At 43.5% G+C, this 27,187-nt stretch overlaps 1 protein-coding gene across 1 annotated transcript; it reads right to left on the reverse strand.

The window, feature by feature from the left end:
* On the reverse strand, positions 1 to 27,187 carry EED (embryonic ectoderm development). Its single transcript, XM_090030618.1, has 12 exons — positions 27,052 to 27,187; positions 16,305 to 16,457; positions 10,948 to 11,040; positions 9,687 to 9,752; positions 8,838 to 8,963; positions 8,631 to 8,712; positions 6,724 to 6,815; positions 5,157 to 5,290; positions 3,720 to 3,825; positions 2,760 to 2,918; positions 2,317 to 2,390; positions 1 to 331 (listed from the first exon to the last, which is right to left on the reverse strand). Exons 1-12 carry the CDS (start codon positions 27,166 to 27,168, stop codon positions 205 to 207), a joined length of 1,329 nt encoding a protein of 442 aa, XP_089886744.1. The 5' UTR covers positions 27,169 to 27,187; the 3' UTR covers positions 1 to 204.

Below are 27,187 nucleotides of genomic sequence, written 5' to 3' on the forward strand. Positions count from 1 at the left end.
TTTACAAAAATATTTGTTTTTTATTAAAAGCAACAGACTCTGAGCAGAACACAGTACAAAGAATGTAAACATCTCTAAGTTCAGCTCCACCCAACTGAACATGGGAGGGAGAAAGACTATTTTAAATGCAACTACAGATCTAGCAAGTTAACAGATTATATTGTAACCTGACAATATATTTTCTAAATTTTACGAAAAACTGACTTATCGTAGTCTGTCCCAGCGCCAGATACTGGCATCATCACACACAGCTATAAGGATACTGCTATCCCTGCTAAAACTGGTTTGTCGAATGGCAGCAACACATTTGGGATGAGTAAGTGTTGTACACCTGCAAGTAAAAGAAATTCATTTTAGATGCAGAGTTAAGTCTGCATTTGCTATTGCATTCTGGAGTCCTGATACACCTTGCCACCAGTCAGGTGTGGAAAACTACTGACTAAAATGATGCCACCTATCTAAATAAAGACAGGAGAACTAGGCCATTGGCATTATCTGAACTCATGTAAACTTCTGACCCAGTGGGATATTCTTTCATTGCTATTCCTTCCTGTACCCCTAAAGTTAATTTTCACTAAAGCTTTAGCAAAACGTGCACTGTATCACTTTACTTGGATTTCTGTAATAAACACGAGCATTCATCTGTTATTAAGAAAACACAATTTTATTTGGACAAATGAAAAGCTGGACAGAAAAACAGGAATCTCCCAAATGTTTTATCTCCTTACTTATCTGCAGTAGGTCACTTGCGTAAGCCAGCAGACAACTGGAAATTAATATTTAATCCCCCATAAAACGTAGCATGTAGCTAACCTATGTAACTCTGAGTTACTGTGACCGCAGTCCTTTCCTTCTCTCTACTTCATTAGTTGCTAACCCCCACTCTTCTTAACTTTGGACACTCTTCTCTTAATCAGTTTTTACAGGAGACATTTCTTTTACTGCATCTACCTACAGCATCCAGCACAATGCAGCCTCAACCCAATTAAGGTCTCTGGGCATTACTGTACTACAAATAATAAAGACAATGTTAATTTTAACCCATTCCTTTACCACAGAAATTAGAGCTGAAGGTGCTGCTACCTAACTCAACAGTTTCTTTTTCTGTCAGTATACTTGGATTTAAAAAAGGCCTTCGATATGGTCTCCCATGACACTGTTATAAAAAAACTGGGCGACTGTGGGCTGACAGAGTCCACAGTCTGCTGGGTTGGGAACTGGCTAAGGGGTTAAACCCAGAGTGTTAGTGGATAGGTCTGTATTGTCTTGATGGGAGGTGGCCAGTGGTGTTCCACAGGGTTTGGTTCTTGTTCCCATGCTGTTCAGCATCTTTATCAACGACTTACAAGAGGATGTGGAAAGTGTGCTGGCCAAGTTTGCGGACAATGCTAAGTTACAGGGAAAAGTGGTCACGCTAGGGGATAGCATGTAGATCCAAGTGGACCTGGACAAGCTGAAAAAGTGGGCAGAGCGGAACCAGATGCAGTTCAATAAGGATAAATGCAGTGCTTCATCTGGGGAGAAGTAACTGGTGGCATGAATATAGGTTAGGAGGAGATGTCCTGGCCAGTACAGTGGCTGAAAGGGACCTCAGGATTATGGTTGATCACAGCATGAACATAAGCCACTAGTGCAACGTTGTAGTCAACAGAGCTAATAGCATAGTGGGATGCATTAGCCGATGTGTCGTGAGCAGGGCTAAGGAAGTGATAACTTCCTCACTACTTGGCACTGGCAAGACCCCAGCTGGAGTACTATGTCCAGTTCTGGGTGCTGCACTTCAAAAAAAAGACGTGGAGAATCTTGAAAGGGTCCAGAGAAGTGCCACAAGAGTGATTAAGGGCCTGGCGGACAAGCCTTATGAGGAAAGACTAAGGGATCTGGGACTGTTCAGCCTGGGGAAGGGAAGACTGAGGGGGGACTTGGTAGCCGTCTATAAGTATGTAAGGGGTGAATATTGAGAGCTGGAAGAAAAAAAACTTGTTCACTAGCGCACCCCCGGGTAGGACAAGGAGCAATGGCGATAAACTGCTAGAGGATGGTTTCAGGTTGGCTCTAAGGAAGAACTTATTTACAGTAAGGGTGACCAGAATCTGGACTAGACTTCCCAAGGTGGTGCAGTTCCCAACCTTGATAGTCTTCAAGAGGAGACTGAGCAGACAACTTGCTGGGACCATTTGATCTCAGCAGTACTCCTGCCTAGACCAGGGCAGTTGGACTCCATCTTTTGAGGTCCTTACCAGCCCTTAATTTCTATGACCTTCCTCCACATACTGATTTTAAAGGACAATCTGGGGAAGTAAAATTTATACTCACTTGGCTTTATGAGGATCTTCTATTTCTAAATCCCAAACATAAAGTTTGCCAACTTGATTGCCCAAAGCAAGCATCTTTGAAACAAGAGAAAGAGCATGGCAATTACCAAAGAATGGAAATGGGGATTTTACAAAGACTGTAGGACTGGCAACAGTTAACACACATGCAGTATTTCATATATTCTAAAGTCATTCTAGAACTATTACATTTTTACACCGCATACAATTAATTTGCCCGTTCCACTACGCATAAAATGGAGATGAATGATGATGGAAATCTTCCACAAGGCTCCCAGTGAGGAGCCAGGATAGATCAGGAATGTTCGTGTCTTAGTACCAAGCTAATTTTAGTATCACATTAGCACATGTGAGCCAAGCAAAAATTCCTCATTTGCCCTTCTCTAAACCAAACAGATGAAGAGTTATTTCAAAGCTCACGCTTACCTTTTGCCAGAAATCCATTGAAAACCTCATATACCAGATATCACACTGACTGTAATCAAATCGCCCTAGTATGGTCACATTTGACTCACTAGGCTTGATTTTATCTATATCATCCTCCATTTTGCCAGGTTTCCAGCACACAATGGCATTTTCACAAGACTGTCAAGAGAGAGAGGAGAAAAAGATATCACTTGCAATATAAGCCATAAAAGTACTTTCCTTTGTTTTGAACTGTAAATGTTAACCAAACTTCTCCTCTAGACCCACCCTCCATTACATGAAGACATCATATGATATCACAGTTCTCTACCCAAATGTCTTGTCCATACCCTCCTAATATGGCACCCAGAGTACTTGCCAATAACCTTCAAATGCAAAAGGGCACCTCTCTAAGTATGAAAATGAAGTGCGCTCTGACAACTTAAACATAACAAGGGAGTTTTCATTCCATATATGCACAGATCTGAAGACAAGTTAGCACCATTTTAAACTCTGTCCTCATTAAAAAGATGCTAGCTTGTTTTCAAGTCTCTGAGCAGACTTGAAAACCAGGGCCTTAATCCAGTATCTACAGGGGAAATGTTTCTACTGTTAAGACAAGAAGGCATCCCATAGACCTTTCGATTCAAATGTATTTAATTTCTCCCTCAGGTTGCAAGATCTAGCATACTATCCCAGAAAAGAGAAAAGTCTTCCTTTGTCCTCTGAATATTGCATCCAAACCCCAGTTTTACTTTTAATGTGTCTTTATCAGAACTATACTTAGAAGAATTCCAGATTTGACACACAAAATGCCTACACATAAAGCACCTGAATTCAACTATTTGCCACTCTGTTTAGGAAAGCTACATCACATGGCACAGTAAATAAACTTAACAGCCACTTCTACCCAAAAAAGCAAACAAACATCTTAAAAATAAAATAGCTTTAAGCAACATGGTTGAACAGTAAGCACCTTACCTTGGAAAGTATTAGATCTCCTAACCATCGTACACAGTCAACATAGTTTCTATGTATGTCTCTGGTAGAAAAGTCAGGAAAGTGAATTTTCTGAGAAATAAAGGGCCTGTGGGAAAAACTGACATGTCAAATCCAGAAACACAAGAGAGAGAATTTCACTTTTAATAGATTAAACTCACAGAAAAAGTTAAAAACTATGAACTGTTTTTACCATAAGTCAGCTAATAGTTATCAAAAAGTAGATTTCACAACCTTATTTTTTATTACCCAATTACTATATGGCTTTATCTGTTACCTGCATTTGTTATTGTAACAGGGGTCCCTAACCCCCCATGCTGTGCAAGCTGCAGGGTTCAGGATGATTAATTAGGTAATGCCCCAGTAATGGGGAGAGAGAGTGCAGTGGCTGGAAGGGGCACAGCTCCACAACAGTCAGGCATCTGGCCAAGGCATTGTAGCCAAGTGGAGCTCCCTGAAACACTGTTAAGGGGCAAGTTACAATGAGTAGGCCCATAAGGGCTTAGATTGGCATTAGCCAGCAACAGAAGAGAAAGACCTGAAGAAAGGGCTGCATGGGTTACAAGGAGGTTTTGAGTACTTTTTGTTGATGGTTTTGTCTGTTTAAGCTGCAAGGCACAGGATGGCTAACGGGAGTAGTGAGGACCCTGTGGGCACCTGGCATTGAGGACACTGGGTGTTCTGGAGATCTGGGGCAGGCCCAGGCCCAAGGGAATGAGACTGAGCTTGCTCGGAATCCAGGAGCAGCCGAGTTTAGCCCAGGAGAAAGACTGAGCTTAATCAGGGGCAACCTGGCCATAGCCAGCTACACTGAGGCCCTGGAGTGATTGATTGGGTCAGACAGGAGCTCTGTGATGAGCAGGGCGGAAAAAGGCACCTGAAGTATCACTCTGGCAATTTGAGGGCTACGATCCAAATCAAAAAGTAAGATCAAAGCATGGCAATGAAAACAGAAAAGTATTTTTAGGAGGCTGGATGGCCAGTCAAGATCTGTCTGGATCTTCAGGGTGCACCGGTGTCACAACAGAGGCACAAGGCCCGAAGTTATCCAACTCTAAAGGCTGCAGAAGGGATGGCTATGACATGTATTAAAATATAGTGATATATGCACAGTTTTAATAACTGATAAAAACTGTATTTCCAAAGTTAAGCAGTTAATTCTATGGTCAAGTCGAAAGGAAAGAAGTGGAATGAGTTAAACACAGTGACAAGATCTGTAATTAACCAAAACACTATTGCCACCAAGTTTCAGTAGGATAAAACAAAATGATTTGGAGTTCAATACAACTCTTAAGTCAAGGGAACTCCCACACTATTTTTTACTGAGAGATGATCTAGGCCCCTGGTGAGAACATTCAAAAAGAAACCTAGGGAGGAGGGAAGGAGGGGGGGGAAAAAGAAAATCAAGATTGTATTTACCTGTTGGTTTTATTTGGGTTGTATTCATAAGATTCCTTGATAGCATTTATCATTCTCTTTGAATTGATTCTCCAGAGTTTCAGGGAGTGATCCATCCCACAAGACATTATTTTTTCCCCAAGAAGATCATAATCCTGTGCACACAAAAATATGCACATATAGTAATTTGCAGTATACTGATTTTATTTTTATTACATGTTGAATATGGCCACACCAGCATTTTCACTATATGGAGCATGTTAAACTTACACATTTCAGGTGGAAAAACATTAACTATAATAATTGAAAACTTTCTTGTTAAAAGTACCACATGCTGGTATTCATGCCTACTCTTTCAAATACCACAAAGGAAAATTCTGTGAGACCAAGAGAAAACAAATATAAAGTTATCTGCCACAACATCAAACCTGTGGAATTTACTGCTACAAGGAATATTTGAGGCACAAAGCTTAGCAAAATTCAGGAAAAGGACTGGGCATTTATATGAAGTAAGACCATCTACAGTTATAACCCCTACCCAAAGCAGTTTTTAGAGTGGTATAAATCCTCACATTTCAGGAAATAGGGAAGCAATGGAGTTACGAAGAAAGTTTTCTACCTGGGCACATTATTTTAAATTGCATACATCACAGAGCCATTAAATATGGGCAAAACAAGCCTATAGGTAACTATGCTGGTAATGTAATTCATTCCCTCCCTTATTTTCCCTTTCTGTGAAGCATAGCAAGTTGCACAGACAACGTCAGCCAAACACTCAGGAACCAAACCACCATCATGAGTTATGTTTTAAGATATTTAAAACAAGTCCTTTTTTGGCACCTTCTGCCTAATATTAGTATTATGCCCACCACCATGGAAGACCAACAAGGGTTACTCTGTTAAAGGACTTGTGGGTTGAGGGCCCTGGACTGAACAGTTTTCAGAGCAGGGGCTGCCTTAATCTGTTCTACATGTATGCCATGCAACCTATGGCACTTCAAGGACTACAAATACTGAAGTATATGGGTGTTTTAAATTTCAATTGTTTCACCTAATCACCTGCTAAAACAGACATTTGATATTGTTACAGAAACTAACCAATTTTCTTAACATGCGATAAGACTTTTGACTCTTATTTTAACCTAGCAGGTGAGATCAGTTTGGATGCATGCTGTCCAGTCATTTGTAAAGTATTTTCAGTAGAGAACATCTGAAGACCTTTCATATTTCCCACTACTCCTGCTCTTTAGCCCTATCAAGGCAGTTGACCTCCAGGAGGCATTGCAAAATATCCAGCTTTTCCAAAGGAGACGGTGTGGGGCAGGTGTTCATTTTCTGCAGGTTCCCAAATTTAGGTTTTTTTGTTGTTTATTTTTTTCGGGGGGGGACAGGGACGGGAGATTGCAGCACATAGGACTATACAAGTCCAGTATAAAGCTACATTTAAAATATTCAATTGTTCATGCAGTTTGAGTTTGAGACATAATGTGTAAAGCTGAACAAAACACAAAAGGATAAAATGATAAACTAACCAGGATTAGTACCCCCTGCATAAATCTAAAGTTACTACCCTCTATTTTCTACTTACTGCACTTAAAACCTCATCCCTGTGCCCTTCTACTCCACCAAATATTGCAACCAGTGTATCTGTCTGAATGTTCCACAGTCTCAGTGCATGATCTGGTATAAAAACACAGAAGTTAACAAGTTAACCTTTATGCATTTGTACCTGAACAAAGTCAGTTTAGCCAACACTTTCAAGAAGAGAAATTCCATGTTAGTATTTACAGTACACCAAGTACATTCTCAGATTACTACAAGTGTCAACGGTATTCAAGCTGTGTGTTGTTACAATGTCACTTAGCACATCAGATATAGAAAGAAAGTGTTTTCTCAGCTCCCCAATACAATGCCAGGTGTCACATCAGACAAACTGCACTACTTCCTCCTTCTCTATTCTACCCTCATCTTTCAGGTAATGTTACAAGTAGCTAAACAGTGCTTGGATCTGTGATTTCACCATCTGGTATTCTCTGGGAAGTAACACTTAGATATATAAGTTTACAATAAGCAAGAATCATGCAGCCTAGATTTTCAAAGTTTCAACTATACACGTATACATAAAATAGTCAGGAAATGTAGTGTCCTATGGATCAGACTGTACATGAAGTTAGCTACAGGAATTAATTAAAGTTTCCTGTGTTCTTGTTCAGTCTTTTCCATAATACTGTACTACTGAAAGCAGCTTTTAGTTTATGAAATACTCATGGTTGATAATTCTTGTTATAGAGCACAGGTGTCAAACATATGACCTGTGGGCTAGAACCAGCCTGCACTCCTGGTGCTATCCACTCCTGGTGCTACCCCTGGGTCTGATCACAGCCACACGGGGCATGACATGGGGCTGGTCTGTGAGCCTGATCAGGCCCACAGACCCAGTCTTCTTCCCTTTCCCCCGCACCCTCCAGGCAGATCCCAGAGTAGCTGAAACAGGAACCCTGTGCAATGCAGTCTGGACAGAGCAGCAGCCACAGTGCACTGCACCACAGGTGGTGCCCATTTTTGGCTATGTACTGCACATGGTGCCTGCTCCAGGCAATGAGACTCATGCTGCATACAGTACAAGTCTTGGACTGGCTGGAGCAGCACCATCTGTGGCGTGTGTCCCAGAGCTTCTGGGGAGGCCACTACATGCAGTGTGGCTGCTGCTCCAGCCAGACTGTGCCTCACACGGTGTCTGTTCCAGCTGCTCTGGGATCTGCGCTGCATGTAGCACGGGTCTCAGCCTGGCTGGAGTAGCTGTCGGTTAGGTATGCTGGGGGAGAGGGTCTATGCAGCCAATCTGGCCCACAGACCAGCCCCATGCCAGATGGGGCCAGACAAGTTTAATACTTCTGGTTTAGAGATTATGATTGGCTAGACATTCTAAATAAAATTCATAATGAGCCCATATTAATATCTACATTTTCTTTCTTTCACTTGCACCAATTTTACCTAGGTAAATGCCAATAAATTAAACAGAGATCTACTGACTTACACTGGATTGACAGGAGGCTGAAACTGATGTTTTTTCGAATGCTGAACAATATCTGCAATGTTCTCATCTCATCACTAGATGTCAGGGCAACTCAGCATATAATAAATAATTTAAGTAATCGTTATCCCAAAGTTCCAACAATGCCCAACACCGGCTTGCTCAGCTGTGTCCAATACCCATGTATTTTCCTTTCTACAAAGTGTGATTATATGCTGTCCTCTGGAATTCCTTCTAATGTAGTAAGTGGGTTTCACATACACAAATGTAAAACTAAAGAGGTTAATCTGGTCTAGTTTCAAGGGCTGGGGTGGGGGTGGCAGGGACTCATTTTTAAGTCACTTGTCAACCTCTGTGTTTTGGTGGGTTTCCATCAGTTTCATTCACATCCAGCATCATATGTAAAGAACAAACTCTAACTTAAGTAGATGATTCTTAACCAAAAAAGGTCATGTTCTCACCTTTGCTTACAGAAAGGAGGAGATTTGGATCCCTTGGATGAAATTTTAGTTCATTGATTGCATTTCCATGGCCCACATAGTGCTAGAACAGATTTCAGAGAAAAAAAAATTATTTCTGCCCCTTGCATCGACACAAGTTTAGAACAGACACTACTGTTTGCTAATTTGTTGAGGTACAACCTAAAATTTGGTACTGTGACCACTCACCTTTATACACTGCATTGTAATGGGATTAATTATCCTAATAATACCCCTGGAACCAGCCACAGCCAGAAGAGGATGACTTGTATTGCTATCGTAGGTCCATGCACAAGTATAAAAGTTTTCATCTGCCTAAGAAGCGCTATGTTAAGGACTAAAGGAACAGCTGCAGAGTTTTGCATAAGATGTTTGAACAACACATTGGTGTAGGTCCCCAATTACAGTTGTGTGAGTGCCCAGAGGCCTCTACTCAACAACTAAATATTTATTGATATTTCTATCAATACCAAATCTACCCTTCTCTGTAATACTTTTTTGTCATGCCCTCATTCTAAATTACACATCTATAATGATGTATTTTGTCTGCTATCCCATCTCCTCCATTAAAAATACTCAGAGTAGGAATGAAACAAAGACCTTTACCAGTAATGATTTGGTTTAAGCTTTGGACTGCAAGCCAGGAACTGCCAGGTTTCAACCCCACATCTTATATCAACTGCTTTGATTTCTCTGTTGTTGAAAAGGAGTACACCACCTGCTTCATGGGGACGTTGGGAAGGCATGAAACACTGTACAATGTATTAGTTCTGGGAGGCTTCAGTTGATATGAAACAGGTATAACATATCAATTGCTAGGAAGGAAGAGAAGATTTCTGGGCAGAGGTAAGTTTGTACCTATAGTGAAAAATGTACTTTATCACCAACAAATGTGCTCATAGTACTGTATCCCAGGGAATATATTCATTTTCTTTCCTATGTAGTCTCTCCAATTTTGGTACACTGAGAAGGAGTAAACAGCTATTTCTCAGCTTACTCTTACAGATAATTTTAGAACAGATCATTTTTGGAGGATACATCAGCATCCACATACGACTGCAATAAACGGATTTCTCCTTGGGAATGACATTCATATAATGTAACCTGGGAGGAAGGAGAAAAGAAAGAGTTGAACGGATTATTACTTTCACATTAAATAGCATGTATTTACCAAAAGCAGCTGTATACTGATGTTCAAACAGAACATGTGATACGCATTTACTATACAGATCCCACCCACTATCTGTCCCTTTGTGTCATGTGGAAATGGTGTGATGCAAACATTCATAGTGTCTTAACCTCTGCCTCAAGAAAGCAGTCTTCATGGTGGCCTTTCCCAGGTTTGTAACATGAAGTGTATTTCATACCTTAGACTAAGTTAATACAACTAGTTCTAACTGGATTCCAATTTTAAAAAGCAACTGGTATCTAGTTTAACTTCTCTTGTATAGAAACGTGGCTTGTTTAATTTCTTTTAATTAGTTTAATTTAATGCTTTAGTTTAGTGCTTATAAAAATTGTGAGAAGGATGACCTTGGAAAATGAAGAATTTTCATTTATTCATAAGATGCTCCAGATGCTCTCCAGAAACAAATTATTTCTGAAGCTGTAATGATGTGGAAGCCTGTTAACTAAGAATCCATGAAAATTTATTTCACATAGGCTACTAATCTTTAGGTACTGTCAGTAGCTGACACACTGAAACTTATATAGATTCCACTCCACATCTCTTAGCCCTTTTTACACAGTACTCCAAAAGCTAGACTTCAGGGGAAAAACATTTGTATCTCTACTGTTTACATCAGGGGTGGTCAGCCTGCAGCACGTGTGACACAAGCACAGGCATCCTGTGCATGTGGAACGCAGCAGACTGGGGAAGTGACAGTGGCAGATAGAAAACAGAGTAGCAGGTTGGGCAGAGATCACAGGGCAGGAAGCAGAAAGCAGAGCAGCCAACTAAGCAGACGAAGGGAATCAAAGAGGCATTCGGGGAGGGTACAGGGCTAATCTGTGGAATGCCTATCAAAAAGGCTGGCCCCCACTGGTTCCCATGAGTGAAGAGGTTTTAATAAAACAGATAACTGTATTCTCAAATAGCTCAAGTGTACCATCACACTATACTCTACTGGATTTGTTTTTCTTGGGCACATTTACAAACTCTGGGAGAAAACAGACACACCATTTCACAGCATAGTATTTTAACACAAGGCATAAGTAGAGTGACTGGAAGAAAGAGGAACTGACAAACAAAGACACAACCACAGGGGCATATCAGGTAGAAATGGAGTCTGTTACTCACTCTGTTGCTGCCTACAGTGGCAAAAACTAACGGGTCACCTTCCTTACTGTGCCAGTTAAACTGGACTCCAAACAAAGGCTGGCCATGGTCCTCCTGTAAAGGAAAAGCCAAATCAGAAATGCAAAGGGACAAAGATTACAGATGCTTGTTTCTAAGAAATGAAACTCATTCCATAGGGCAAACTAACTTACTTGGTGCAGCCTCTTCCTACACTGCTATGTTTGCATATGAATTTTATGAACATTTTTAAAAATTTGTATCACAAAACTCTGTTGTCTTAATGCCAGTAAAGTAGGGGTGCTCAACTCCTGGCCAACAGGCCGTATCAGGCCTGCAGAGCCCAGTCATTCAATCAGCAGGCATCTCCAAGGGCCTGAAAATTTGGCAGCACAGGAACAGTGACAGCATTAACTGCTGCTCCCCTGCTTCTGAATTTCTGGACTTCTGAGGAGCTCTGCAGGCAGACAGTGTGACCCTGTAAAGTTAGATGGGGCACGCAGGGCTGGTGTGGCATGGGGCCCAATCTGAGAGGGACCCAGCTCACGAACCAACCCCACACTATTCACCTGGTCCAAGGAGCTGAAAGATTGAACACCACTGTACTAAGGTACATTCTATTTCTCTGGCATTTTAAAAGGAAAGAAAATATTTTGTCTAATGATTTAAGACTGAAACTGATCATTAGAACTCCCAGGTTCTATTTGTAGTTTTTGATATCTGCTTTTGTCATGTGACCTTAGAAGAGGCAACTTGCGTCTGAGACCAGAGGCCTACAGTCTCTAGCTGTGCTAGCACAGCTATGGCAGCAGAATCCCGTAGGAAGATGCAACATATACTTCCAGAAGCGTTTTTTCTGACTCTTTAGCACCCACCTCTGAATGACAGGTCCTCTTCTATCATAGCTATTCTGAATAGAGAACACAGCCTTCTGACACCCCCAACCAATGTAGCTGTGCCAGCAACACTTTGTAGTGTAGGCCAGATTACATCTACATGAATATTTCTTTATACTAATACAATATACATCCAGACTATTACTCAAATCGTAGTATAAGGTGTATCAGAAGTACAGGTAAAAACTATATGGGTTATAACTGTCCATAACAGGCACAAGCAGACAGTAGCAGCTTGTATGTCTTAGTTTTTAACTAGGCAACTATAATGAAATAGTAGAGGTTCCCAGTATAAACATGGTGATTATGTTCCTAGCTACAACACCTCTGTGAAGTTAACAATTAAACTAGTTTCCAAGCATTTGGTTGAATTAGGACAGAATTGCCAAACGTTAAAATAACCGTGCACAATCTAAATCTGTAAAAGATACAGATACACTTATAACAAATCTTAAAAGCTAATAAAACAATTGATGCTTATAACCATCTTGGCCAACCCAACTAAGGGAAAAGGACCCAGACAGCATGGAAGTCCTACAGAACCCCCTAGGTGAGGCCTGCCTTGGGATGCCACCAAAGGGTGATGTTTAAGATGGCCTTTCTACTATGGTTCTTTTGAATTTTATGTTGTGTTTGTTAGGGGGAGAAGTTAAGAGTTTTTTTGGGACAGCCACAGACCCTCTGTTACTCCCAGGGAAGATGACCTGGGAGTAACATTGAGGGGAGGAACTCCCATGGGCCTGAGGCAGGAGAATGGGAAGAAGTTTCCTATGCCTAGATGTGCATGTGGGTTGGGAAGTACAGTTAGAATTGGCTGCAGCGTTTGCTCATATGAGGCAGGGAAGCAGTAGTAGGAAAGAAAGACAAGGACTCAAATTTTCACATTTTGTGGTGTACTTTGCAGAGTCTACTATTGTTCCTTATCTGTGGGGTTTTTATCATTTATTTTAAGTGGCCTTGAGGCTTCCTGAACAGGGCAAATATAAATTTAAAAAACAATATAAGCAGTGACCAAAATGGATGTCCTTTAATAACTAACAAAGATATTTTGTTGGATAGATACCTGGCTGGGGTATTATGATCCCAGCACTCATTTCTGCCCACGGCAGGGGGTCGGACTCAATGATCTGTTCAGGTCCCTTCCGACCCTAGGAACTACGAAACTATCTAGTCTGTATTTCCTTAGCTTGTTAATGATACCATCAGGAGACTGCCAAAAACCCTGCTAAAAATCAAGCTCTTTCATATCCACTGGTCTCCCCCTCATCCGCAGAGCCTATCACCTTATCATAGAAGGAATTCAGCTTGGTCAGGCATAACTTGTTCTGCATGAATCCATGCTGGCTTTCCCTTACAACCCTATTCTTTAGGTGCTTCACAATGGATTCCTTGAGGACGTGCTCCACAATCTTTCAAGGTATTGAGGTAAGGCTGACTGGTCTGTAGTTCCCTGGATCCTCCTTCTTCCTCTTCTTAAGGATGGGCACTATACTTGCCCATTTTCAGTCATCCAGACCCTATCCTACCACCAAGAGTTCGCAAAAAGGATAGCCAATGGCTCTGAAATTACCTTAGCCAGCTTCTTTGGTACCCTTGGGTACACCCTATCTGGCTCTTCCAACTTGGAAGTATCTAGCTTCTCCAACATGTTCTGCCATTACTATAAGCTGTTTTTCTCCTTCCCTCTAAGGCCAACTGCACTGCCACCTAGGAGCTGCCATTATTTGTGAAAGCTCAAGTAAAGAAAAAGGAATTAAAATACTTCAGCCTTCTCTAACTAGATTGCCTCCTGCATCCCATAAGGGACCTATGGTTTCTCCAGTCTTCCTCTTACTTTTGACATATCACTAGAATCCCTCTTTATTCCACTTTCTATAGAATTCATTTTGAGTTTCAACTCCTTGAAGAAACTGCTGTCTAGTCGAGGCTGGTCTTCTGTTGCACTTTCCATTCTTCCACCATTCCGGATAGCTTGCTCCTGCACCCTTCAAAGAGCCTCCATAAAGTACAGCCAACTCTCTTGGATGGCTTTTCCCTTCAGGCTTGCCTCTCATAGGATTCTACACACTAAGTCCCCAAGTTTACTAAAGGCTGCTTTTCCGAAGTCCCATGTCCTTATTCAGCTGTCCTCCTTCCTTCCGCCCCATAGGATCTTGAACTCTATCATTTTGTGGTTGCTGTCACCCAAATTACCTTCCACCTTCACAGTCTCAACCAATTCCTGTCTGTTTACATACATGTTACACATACAGAGACACATATTGATCGATCGATAGATCGATAAATATTTTTAAAAGATGGCCAGACAACCTACAAATGGGTGCCCTTAAACAGGAAGTGCCAGCATCTCCCCAGGACAGACAAGCCACCAAGGTGCTGCAGAAAATTAAGCTTGCCTTAGGTTACCACTACTTAAAGGCAAGTCATACAGATCAATTGTTCCCCATTCTGGTATTTGTTCCGATTGCTAAAAAAACAAACAAACACAAAACAACACATTTTTAAAAGGCTGTGTATCCATATCACAAGACATGAAGGCAACCCAAATGATCACACTTCAGTCAGACCTATATACATAAATACAACCATAAAGGAGTTAAATTAGTCAAGAGCGTTTCAGTGGTGATAATCAGTTTGTAAACATAAGGTAGTTTGACCTTGCTCCTGGTTAGAGTGGGGAAAATTGCAGAAATAACACCCTGAAGCAGGTACCAAGACCAAAACTATTAACATCACCCAGATACCAAGAGGGGGCACATGGATAGCTAGCTCTATAATCATGTCAAGAATCTGAGGTTGACTTCAAAGGACAAATATGTTTTATACCCTTGGTACTGACATTAACTCAAGAAACTGCTGTTTTCTTAGACACACACATTCTCTTTAAAAAGAAAAGACTTTAGTGCATATGCATGTGTACTGGGATTATTTATTTCTTAAACTTTGAGTCTATACACATACCAGTTCTCACTTCCCACCACATCCTAACCAGAAAATGGAAAAGATTCTGGTTACCTTTATAGAATGTAAATAACTAGTTTGCAAAAAGTAGCTTAAGACTAACAGGAAATTAAGGCTGCTTTATTTGGAAAGTTATACTTCCTTGTTTTCCTGGCACTTAAGCTCCACCTAAAGTTGCCCATACACCAAAGTTGGAAAAACATTTTTAGAGTAATGTTTTTTTCAGAACTGATCATAATGATTTTACATCCAAAGCAGTGAGGAATGAACACAACTGAAGTTTTCCTTAAGGACAAACTGGGACAAAACCAGTAAAGATGACGGGGAAGGAGAATGGGAACATTTTATTCCACTGGATAATAACATGAAATTCAGTTTCTTCAACTTGTTGCATTGCTTTTTCATTAGAGTACAAGAGATGTACTCCCAAAGGTTAGTAAATCTCACGCCAAGTGGTACAAACTGCTTCCCAAAGGGTCATAAATGAAGTTTCCAGATCATATAGAACATTTAATTATGATAATTTTGACTGTACTCATTACCATAATACTGCTCAAAATTGCAGGATTAAATTGGAGCAAGAGATTCCCAACCTCAAGGGCTCTATAGCTTTGTCAGTATACACGTTTCTGTTGTGCAGTCCAATGAGAATTAAGAGAAGTCTATTAAAAATTATCCTGCTCAACACCACTCAAATTCTGCCTTGATAATTTCTTACATTTTGGCTCTCCTTACACGGGATCTTTCCTTAGAGCCAACTCTAAGTCACTGAGAACCTTTAAACGGAGTTCAATTAGCTTTTGGTTAGCCCTCTGCTAATTTTTTTAGAAAATCTGGACTGCAGTAACCTCCTCGCAGACAGAAAAAAAAACTGATCTCAGAAATATTACCAACACTCAAATTCAAAATTCAGAAGCTATTAAATAAATGGGGGTGCTGACGCCAATTTTGAAGCATGACTTCAAACCACAAAAGTCAATTTATGGACACACTTAACAAGAATTGTTAGAACATCAGTTGATCCTGATGGATAAAAAACTTTCAGTATTTCCCTTCCTTCCCCATACCAAATATTTTCAGAAGAGCTTTTAAATGCCTGAAACTGAAGAATATAGATGAAAACTAGTAAACATACATAACTGAAGCATGACAGAACTCCGTTCAGTAGCTTAGAACCAAAACCTGTAAACATTTTGATTAATCCCAGCATGAGCTTCAACACTTACAGATTTTAAAATGAAAACATCCCTCAGGAAGAGCAAGACCACAGAGCAGCATCATGCAAACAAGAAAGAACCAAAAGGAACAGACTGCTCAGTCTTCCAGTCCCAAGGCCATCAGCTTTATCCCCAGGGAGCACGTGAAGAGGATTTTACAGCTGTTTTACAATAAGCAAGACATTTGTTTAAACCACCATTTCCATATTCACAGCATCTGACACACAATGGACACCACTACCATCACCTACCGTACATCATCAGTTTAAGGCTTATTTATACATACCTTGAGACTATTTACACATTTGAAGGAGTATTTGCACTTCTTCGATTTCCATTTGCCTTTTCCCCAGCTTTTCCTCCCTGGTGCATTGGGGGTGTTTGTAGGGGTGTCGGGGCGCTCAGTGTTAGTACCGCTTTCTATACTAACAGCATCATCCTGAAAATAATTACATTGGATTGACGTTATTAGACATTAGCACCTAGCTTGTAAAAGCGACAGGTTTTCTAGTATGCGATACTACAAAATCAATTCTCAACTCTTCTGTGAAGTAGCCACACGTTCTCCACATTTTATAGAAAGGTGTAACTAAATCAAAGAGATTGGTGGTCTGATTTCAAAGCTAGTGAGCACCTACAGCTCCCACTGGACTTAAGTCTCAGTGGGTGCATCTACATGAGATGCTACATCACTGTAGTGACAAGCTACAGGGATGTAGCGTTGGCAGGCAGGCACAAATCGTGACGCTGACACTACTGCACAGTAGCAACAAGCTACTGCACAGTAGTGCCAGAAATGACCTGTGCGGTGCCAGGACTGTGCAATAACGGTGGTTACTGTGCACTCATTTATTATTTGCTTCAACAATCCATGGCATGTGTAGACGTGCCCAGTACCTCTGAAAAATGAAAGGCTGCAAGTGAACTCGCCAAGCCATGGAGGGATTTACCCCTTTTCTGGTCATTTCCCTGCAAACCAAAAAACGTCCTCAGAAGCTCAGCTTCATTGGGGTAGACTTCACCCTGAGTCTTTGCAAATCTCTGCGCATTTCCCAATTTCACCCCCACTTAGCCCTCCACCACAGATTCTAGTCAGAAGTTATCCCAGGTCAACCCAAGGAAGATAATTCATGGATATGTCTGAAGCCTTCACATATTTCTCTGGAAGCTTACTTTGCCAGCACCGGGAGCATTTTGCTGGTACAAGCTAACCAGCAACATCATCTGGTATAGATGTTGGTACCAAGTAAAAGTCTTTATTCTGGTATAAGCTAGATGCAATACCACATACAGTCACACCATCATCAGCATAATCATTCCAGTAAAGACAACTTGTGACAACAACCAGCTCAGATATGCCAAGACAATTTTTTAAGGATACACCTGCCTTAGAGAGGCAGTGAGCTCCCAAGAAGCTTTGTCTGTTATTCTTAGAAGTGGGAGTCACCCTTTTTCTCCGATAGGCCAAGTCCTCTGCAGCTCTGGTCAAAGAAGCAAAACCCTTGGGGTCATTCCTTACCTGAAGCTGTCCCCAAAACTGTATAATAAGCTAACCACGGAAGTGGATGTGTGTGTGGAACAGGCAACAGAAAGGCACAAACAAGACAGAGCACAACTTCCTAGCTCCAGGTAATGGCTATGTCTGTTCAATTAGTAATAACTATTAAGGTAGAGCCCACGGTACCAGGCATCATCCACATACAAAGACATGGCCCAATGGCCTAAAAAGCTAAGTCTGAGCTCATACAAGTGTGACAAACTATAGGAAGGGGAAGACAAGAACAATGGTAACAAACTGAGGAGGATTCATGGCTACATGCACAAGTCAATGATTCCACCATCCACAAAAACTTTGGCAAAGTCACCTCTCCAACAGCTACTGTTAGTTCACTACACACGAAAGATGTCACTGCAGAAGTCCGGAGGACTGACTAAAAGAACTGAACAACAGCTCTTGGGACTATTTCTGACAGAATGCTCTATGCATGCAGAACAGACTGGAGAATGCAACAACTGAAAAACTGGAAAAGGGAGGCCGAGGTGAGATTTAGTGTTAAGCAGCGATCCGAGTTTTCCATTTCCCACAGGAAAATGGAAAAACACACAGATTTTCCCTTTTGAGAAAAACACAGGATTTTGCATTTTAACACACAAATTTTCCATTTTTGCAAAGAGTTCCAGCCTGCAAAGGGCTTATGAGAGCAGGAGGAAGGCAGCCAGGCAGGGGGCACCATGTGCACAGATAGGCATGCACATGGCTGCCAGGCAGCCTGGACAGCAGCTCCCCGCAGGTAAGTCTGGTGGGGGAACAGGGATGGAGGCCTACATAGGAAGGGAGAGAGGGGGTTGGGCAGGGCTGGGACTGCTGCCGCTGCCCAGCTGGGGTGGTACATGGGGCTTGAGGCTATGCACACCCACAGAGCCTCAGTGGGGAGCGGAACAGAGCCAAGGGCATCTCGTCTAGGGGATGGGCAGTGGGTCTGCCTCCCCACTGCTGCATACACTCTCAGGAGATGGCATGGGGGGCACGTGCTCCCTCTCACAAGATCTGTGCATGGGAGGGGTTGGGGCAGACTTGGGCTCCCTGCCCTGCTGCCCTTCTCCGGGGCCTCTGCAACCCACTGGGTAGGATCCAGCATGGCAGAGCAGAAAGGGGCTGGGCGGGGAAGCTCCTTGCTGCTGCGAGCCCCATGTCAGCCTAGTGAAGTACCCCCTGCCTGTCTGGCAGCATCTGGGGGGTACCTGGTGCAGAGTTGTGCCTCTCACTGTTGTAGGGCAGGCAGATGGCACCTTGCCATGGCAGTGTGGGGCTTGCAGTGGCACCGAGCTATTCCAACCAGCCCCACTCTACCCTGCCACATCAGGTCCCACCTGCTGGGTCACAGAGGCCCCAGTGGAAAGCAGCAGGGCAGAGAGCCCAAGCCTCCAGCAAGCAGCCTGCACCCAACAAGAGAACCACTACATTATATACTGAAACTTATTCTGTGGGTAAAGCCCAAGCTTTTGAGTGACAAGAGATATAGTAGACATTCACTCATTAGCAAGATTAATTAGACAGACTGTTGAAAACTGGGGACTTTCATGAGTTAGACAAATGAAGGAGAGTAAAGACAATGTGTCTGTGTCATGAAATGTATATTGTTCAGTTACTTTGATAACTGTAATTTAGTTTAACTTACAATAATTCATGAAGTACTTTAGAAGGTCTAGGCATTACAATGCTCTGTAAAATAGCCTCGCTTTCACAAAAAAAGCCTTGATTCTCTACTCTGTAATCTAAACCTTACTCTATTAAGCTGTTGACATTTAGCATCCATTAGACTTTGCTGAGAGTTGAAGAACAGCTTCATGTGACACAGACACTATTGTGCGAGGTCTTACTATGTAAGATTTTTAAGTAAAGCCAACAGTCACCTGAGCTGCATGCAATAACAGTTTCAAGAAACAGCTTCCTACACAACATTACATATGCTTTCCCCCCGCCATATAAAAGACATTCAAACTGTTCTCTCTCTTCCTTCCCATATTTATAAGTCAAAGACAAATATTAAAGCTAACAATAAGACCTGTAAAAGATGTAAAACACTGTGTATTTAACAGTTACAAAATTAAGTTTTCTGTACTCTGCTGTACAGAAAGCAAGCATGCAAATTAGATATAAGGGGAACTGAAAGCCAAAGTACAGAACTCAGCAAAGATGATAGAGATCAAATATAAGAAAAATGTAACAGGCTCTGGCTAATGTTTTACTACATTATAAATTGTCATACAGGTCATTACTGTATACCATGTCTCACAACAACCAAAGACAGTCTCTGCTTCACTGAGTTTACAATACCAAAACTTTTAGCTTTTACTCTGGCAAAACTCTCTTCAAATTCACTTGTGTCAAATACAAGTGCTGTCTTTATTTGTTGCAGTTTGCTGGCTCTGAATGACCTCTGCAGGGGGTCTGCCCACTGCCTGATGGTCTGAGCTAACTGAACAGGGACTACAAGACTTTATTTCAAATGAGACAAAATACAAGATGGTACATCTGGAAAAGGAAACATTAAAAAGCTTTATAAAAGAGTGAGTCTGGGAGAGAAAAGGAGGAAGCAGTTTAAGAGTTGGGAGAAGACTAAAGAAAGGTGGAATCAGCGGAGAGGAGGAGGGGCAATCTGGTGAGGACTGAATACAGTCCTAGAGATCAAAAGAATGGAAATAAATACAGGAACTGAGCTTTTTGGACTCCTGAAGGTGAAGATGGAAACTAAAATGGACAAAGGCAAGGAAGCCAACAAAGGATTTGTGGAAGACAATGGATTCTTGCAATTATTAGAATAGTAGGAAAGGTACTACTTCAGCACACTTTGACAATGCAAGAGAAGCTGAAGGGGATCCTACAGCAGTGAAGGCAACTGACAACCAAAGCACAGAACAGATTTTTAGGAGTAGAGGCCGTAAAGAGAAAGAAAGTGGGGGGGAAACAGAGAGCTGTGAGCTCCTTAAGCAGCCCAGAAAACAATCCAGCACTTCTTCAGGCTCTTGGATGCATCAGCTCAAATGAAAGCTATTCCCTTAACCCAATCAGGATGCTAGGGCACCTCTTTTTGTGTCTGACACAGAAACAACATCCCACAAGCCACCCTTACTAGGGCCTCTATGGGTAAAATTATCCAACAGGGCTGGCTGGTCCCAGGTCCCTGGCCACTATGAGGCAAATCACACTGTTAGAATTAGTTAATAGGGCCGTGCAAAACACCATCATTTCATTTTGATGTCCATTTTGCCATTTCAAAAGGACAGTGTTTCATTTCATTGTTTTGTCTCGAAGCACCGTCCCATTTCATTTCATCAAAATTGTGGTGTTGTTTTGACTCATTTCAACGTTTCACCCATAGGCTATAAAGGGGATTGATGCCTAAAACATTTTCATTTGTTGCCTGATTCAGATGCAAATTGCAGGGATGGTAGCCGCTTCCAAGGGGACAAAGCCCGCCAAGTTTCAAGGAGATAGGTGCAGAGTTTTATCAGAAAATACACCTCCAAGTCTTGGAAGCAAAATTCATGACGCTTGCCAACAGTGGCAACCTCCTGTCATCTGGCGCACAGATCCAGGGACCCACACCCCTGGGAGAGCTGCAGGGCTGTGCTGGACTCCTCCTGGGGGCGTGGGTCTCTGGATCTGTGCCGGACGACACGAGGCTGCCACCTGGGACTGGCGCTGGGCATAGCCCACATCCAGCACCAGGGAGGACTGATGCTGCTGCTGCTGGCCCCAGGCAGCAGCAGCAGCTTCCTGTCATCCGGGCGCAGATCCAGGGGCTCATACCCCTGGGAAGGCTGCAGGGCTGTGCCAGACTCCTCCCGGGGACGTGGGTCCCCAGATCTGCGCTGGATGACAGGAGGCTGCCGCTGCTGCCTGGGACCAGCGCTGGGCTCCATGAAGCTCAGCCCAGTGGCGGAAGGTGGAGCGCAGCCCTGGCTCTGCCCACCTCCCGCCGCTGGGCTGCACTCTGATCAGCTCTGCCAGCCCCAGGGAGCACAGCCCCGGCTCTCCCCACCTCCTGCTGCCGGGCTTTGTTCCGTGGGGCTGGCAAATCATAGAAGTAGGGTCAGAAGGAACCTTGTAGGTCCTCAAGTCCGACCCCCCGCCTGGGCAGGAGAAATACTGGGCTCAAATGACTCCAGACAGGTAGGCATCAAGCCTTTCTTAAAGACCCCCAGGGTAGGAGCCAGCACCGCTTCCCTTGGAAGTTGGTTCCAGATCCTAGCCGCCCCAACTGTGAAGTAGTTCTTACGGATGTCTAATCTAAACCTAGTCTCCAACAACTTGTGGCCATTATTCCTTGTTATGCTAGAGGGCACTAGGGAAAACAAGGTCTCTCCCAAGCCCTTCTGGTCCCCCCTAGTGAGTTTACAGACAGTCACCAGGTCCCCCCTCAGCCTTCTCTTGTGAAGGCTGAACAGGTTCAGGTCCCACAGTCTCTCATTGTAGGGTCTGCCCTGTTGTCCCCGGATCATGCGGGTGAACCTCCTCTGGACCCTCTCAACGTTGTCCACATCCCTCCTGAAGTGGGGCACACAGAACTGGACACAGTACTCCAGCTGTGGCCTGACCAGTGCCGCATAGAGGGGGAGGATCACCTCCTTGGCCCTACTCGAGATGCAGCTGTAGATGCATGACAAGGTCCGACTAGCCCTGCCAACCGTGACCTCGCATTGTTGGCCCATGTTCATCTTGGAGTCAATAATGACTCCAAGATCCTCTTCTGCCTCCATGCTCTCAAGGAGGGAGTTTCCCATCTTATAAGTGTGCTGCTGGTTACTACTGCCCAAGTGCAGCACCCTGCGCTTGTCAGTATTGTAACACATCCCGTTTTTGTTAGCCCACCCCTGTAACCTATCCAGATCTTGCTGCAGTCTTTCCCTCCTTACTAGCGTGCTCATCTCACCCCAAATTTTGGTATCATCAGCAAATTTAAAGAGGTTGCTTTTCACCCCATTGTCCAAATTGCTCATAAAGAAATTGAACAGCGTGGGTCCAGCCCTGGGGGACTCCGCTGCCCACTTCCCCCCAGGTCAAATATGACCCGTCCACCACCACCCTCTGAGTATGACCCTTCAGCCAATCTGCCATCCATCTGACTGTGTAGGCATCGATTCCAGAGTCACCTAGTTTTTTAATGAGGATAGGGTGGGAGACGTGTCAAAGGCCTTGCTGAAGTCCAGAAAGACTACGTCCATGGCAACACCTGCATTCAATGCTTTTGTGACCTGATCATAAAAGGCAATCAGGTTGGTCTGACATGACCTGCCCCTAATGAAACTGTGCTGGTTGCCCTTAAGCATCATCCCTGAAGCCAGCCCATCGCAGATGTGCTCCTTGATGATCTTCTCAAAGAGTTTCCCTAGGATTGAGGTAAGACTGACGGGCCTATAGTTGCCCAGGTCCTCCAGCTCCATCCTCACAGCCAGCACAGCCCCAGCCCCGTCCGCTTCCCGCCTGCACTCCAATCAGCTCCACCAGCCCCATGGAAAGCAGCCCGGACAACTCCCTGCATTCTCCCCCAAGTGCCACCGCCGTCCCCTTCCCCTGCCTGATCTGCTGCTCTGCTTTCTGCCCCCTACCTCATCTGCCACTGTGCTGTCTGTCCCCTCCCCAGCCTGCTCTGTGCCAGGCTACCAGTGCTACTTGGGCTGCAGGTTGGCTGCCCCTGGGCTGAAACAGCAAAATGGTACGTGTTTGTGGCCAAAAACTTCAAAGAAAGTTGCGCTGCTGAAACGAAGAGTTAAGGATCTGAAGCAAAACTCTGTTGAAGTGATGAGTCAAATTTTGACAGTTGTGGCCTCTTCAGCAGGTACAGAAAGAACATGTTCTTCACTTCTGATGTTCCCTTCTGTTCCACGACTTGGTCATTCATAACTGAGAAACTCATGTAAATCAGAAAACCAGGAAAGCTTGGGTTTTTTCTTTAACTTGTGAATCAAAATTAGGTATGAGGCTGAGACCTTAGTTTTCAGATCCTGACTCATGGCACTGCCTTACAAGGGGACAGAAGCAATAGTAATTTTAAGCCTACAGAGTCCAATTCTGACACCCAGGTGCCCCAAGTCCGATACAAAAATTTATTTCAAAATGCATGAGCAGTGTTGGGGAGGTCTCAGGATGAGGTTCACATCACGCAGCACACAGGAGTGGGCATACATACATAAGGAAATTAATGGGAGATGCTAAATCCCACCACACCCTCTTTTGGGTTTAGAAGCTTGGCTAAAGACCCAAGTTACATTCTGGAATTCATAGACCGAAACACTCTGCTGGACTTAAGTGCCAAAGTTGGAAATGGTATCCAGATTGTAGTCATATTGGTCTAGAGGAAAAAGGAATCAAAACTCATGGCAGAGGTGATATCTTTTAGTAGACCAACTAGATATTCCCAAAAAAAATTCTTTATTTGCAAGCCTTCAGGCACGGGCACCCGTCATCAGGTGCAGGAGATTGCAAAGATATGAATTTTCATTTCTACCTAGAAGAACTTTTACAAAGTTGGAAATAGAAGTCTGGCATGTTATTTTCAAAACACCTGCTGGATGAGAGAGGTATCAGGTACCACCTTCAACATAGCAATCTAGTGATTACAGCATCCACCCAAGGGGGAGACCTGAGTAGAAACTTGCATCACTCACTAAGGAGTTAACCTTTTAACCCAAATGCGAGACTCTTTGTTTTGTGGCTGTCTCAATGCATCTTGTGTCTCAGGATAATGGACTGAAGCCCCTAACTATCTCCTCCCACCTGAGCACCTTCTTCACTTAACTATAGAGTTGTGCTTATTCGTGCTTTGTCTCTTTGTCGCAAGGCATCATGTAATATGTTGTACAGTGGAGTGCACCTTCAACTGGAGGAGTGGCGAGTGCCTCGCCCCTGACTTGATTGTATCTTGGGGATCAGGACAGTTTTAGGAAGTGAGAGTGTGGAGTTTGTACTTGGTAAAACTGAGGCAGGCATTGAACCTTGATCTGCTACTTTCTGCAGAAGAGCTCTAACCACAAGGCTATCTATCTATAGATAGATAGATAGATAGATAAATCTATCTATATATCTATATCTATAAGGTGAGCAGTAGCTCCACTAGTTGTGTTTTGGAGTGAAAGTGGCTGAGACTGCAATTTCTTGCTGTACTCTTTCCTGTCATTATGTAGTAGGTGTGCTCAAAGCAGGCCTATCAGATTGGCATCTTCAGTGGGCTTGGGCTTAGTATAAAGATCCCAAATGGGCTTAGATGCGAGGCAGTCATGCCTACACGATGTCAGTTCTGGACACGTGGGGATTTTGTTCTTTGCCAAGTCCTTTCTGCCTAGGAGGTTACAGCAAGGGTTAGCACTCTTCTGGAGGAGTTTGTGAAGAAGTCCTCTTTTTTGTGCTTCTGAACCATCATGACCAGAAACAATCAGTTCAATTTACAGAATACAAATGCTTCTTTTATTTAACTAATCAGTTAGCTTTACATATTAAATGGGATTCAATATGGCTCTTTTGTGTTGTACCTAACACTTAACCTAGTTTTAACTAATAAAAAAATTAATTAAAATGCAGACAATCAGCATTTTAATTGAAATCAGATTTCTACCCTGAAGAAGCTTTACGAACATCCCAAAAACAAAAACAAATTGTTTGGCAAGTAGGTAATGATGAATGAGGTAATTATTGCATTTTATTATGTTAATATATATCAAACTGTTTCTAAACTGTAAAACTTCTCAACTGTATACTTAATATATCCTTCAGGTTAGTAGAGAAGGATAGTAGAGACAAGTATCAAATTGGTAGAGGTTATATTTAACTATCAATACCTGCCTTAATAGTTACCATCTACTGAGAATCTGTTATTCTTTAGGAAAAAAGAACCAAAAAGCAATGAATAAAAATAAACAGGACATGATTTCTTAGATATCCATATATTCCTTGGCACTTATATGTTTCTAACTTTCTGGTCATTCTTTCACGTATGAGATCTGAGAGACATTTCCATAGATTTTAAAGTTAATTTCTGAGATCTCAGTCTTACAGTGACCTCTGTTCAGTCTATTTGTAGCCCCTTGCAGGATGGAGAAAGGGAGTACTTACTGAGACATTTTTCTACAAAGGTCAAGTCACAATTTATTGTAACACTGCACTGAAAAGTGTTTTTACAGAGATGTAAGTACCTATGCACGTATACAATAAAACATCACTGTCAAACTCAATTCCTCCACCTGGCCTTACTTGCTTTTTAATCAACTGGTAGGGCTGTGTGAGATGTCGCTGAGTGTTTCATTTCGAAGCTGTTTTGACGCATTTTGAGCTCAAAACAGCAAAATTGAAATAAAAAAGCATTGAAACAGCTTCAAAACGTTTCGAATTTTGAAACAGCCCGGTGGCAGGAGGCAGGGGAGAACCAGGGCTGCGCTCCAAGTGGTTCTGCAGCCCTATGTTGCTCAGCCCGGTGGGGAACGTAGCCCTGGCTCTCCTCACTTCCCACTACAGGGCTGCACTCTGATCAGCTCCACCAGCGCCATGGAGCGCAGCCCTATGACAGTCAAGGACTGAGAACTAAGGTCTCAGCCTCATACCTAATTTTTATTTATATGTTAAAAGAGAAAGCCCAAGCTTTCCTGGTTCACATCAGTTTCCCAATTATGAATGACCTAGTCGTGGAACAGAAGGGAACATCAGACATGAAGAACATATTCTTTCTGTACCTACAGAGGAGGCCACAGCTGTCAAGAGTTGACTCATCACTTCAACAGTTTTGTTTCATATCCTTAAACCTTTGCTTCAGCAGCGCAACTTTCTTTGAAGTTTTTGGCCACAAATACGTACATCTGGCTGTTTCCGCTCAGGGGCATTCAACCTGCAGCCCGAGTAGCACAAGTAGCACTGGCAGTCTGGCAACGCACAGACTGGGGAGGAGACAAGCAGCCCAGTGGCGGATGGGGCAGGGAGCAGAAAGCAGAGCAACAGATCAGGCAGGGGAAGGGGATGACAAGTGACATTTGGGGGAGGATGCAGGGATAAGCTGTGACATGCCTGCCCAAAACAGCTGCCCCTCGCTGTTTAAGACAGTGCTAAGGAAATTCAGGCCTTCAGGCAGGCCTACCTGATGTGCCACACACAAGTATACAAGCCCCTATATACACCCCCCACCACACACACAATCTTTTCAGGACCCTGCACCATTGCCACCTGTTACCAGGAGCCCAGCACACACATGTGCACAGGGCCCCGCCAATCCCAGACTTCATGTCTCTACCCTGCCCGTGAGGAGCCCCCCATTTCCATTTCCCCCCAAAAAACAGACCCCATGGGCGGGGGGCAGGAACCCCTCCCCCCATGACACCTGTGATGCTGCCCCCACGTGGCCGCCCGCGGGCCTGTTCCATTCCGAGCGGGGGGGGAGGGGTTCCTGCCCCCCGCCCCAATGGATGCGCCTGGCCGGCCCTGGGCCCCTGCGGCCCCGAAGCGGAGGGTGGCCCGAGGCCGCCTCCAGCCCCGCCGCCCCGCTCACGTTCTCGTCGCCGGACAGGTCCCCAGGGTTGCTGTTCTCGTCGCTGCTCAGCTTCTGCTTCTTGGCCGGCATCTCGCCGCCCGCGCCCGCCGCCGGCGCCTCTCCCCGCTCAGACATCTTCCCCGCCCCCCGCCAC

The sequence above is a fragment of the Crocodylus siamensis genome, chromosome 1 (genome assembly GCF_052110815.1).
Source record: "Crocodylus siamensis isolate JL-2025a chromosome 1, ASM5211081v1, whole genome shotgun sequence".
NCBI lineage: Eukaryota > Metazoa > Chordata > Crocodylia > Crocodylidae > Crocodylus > Crocodylus siamensis.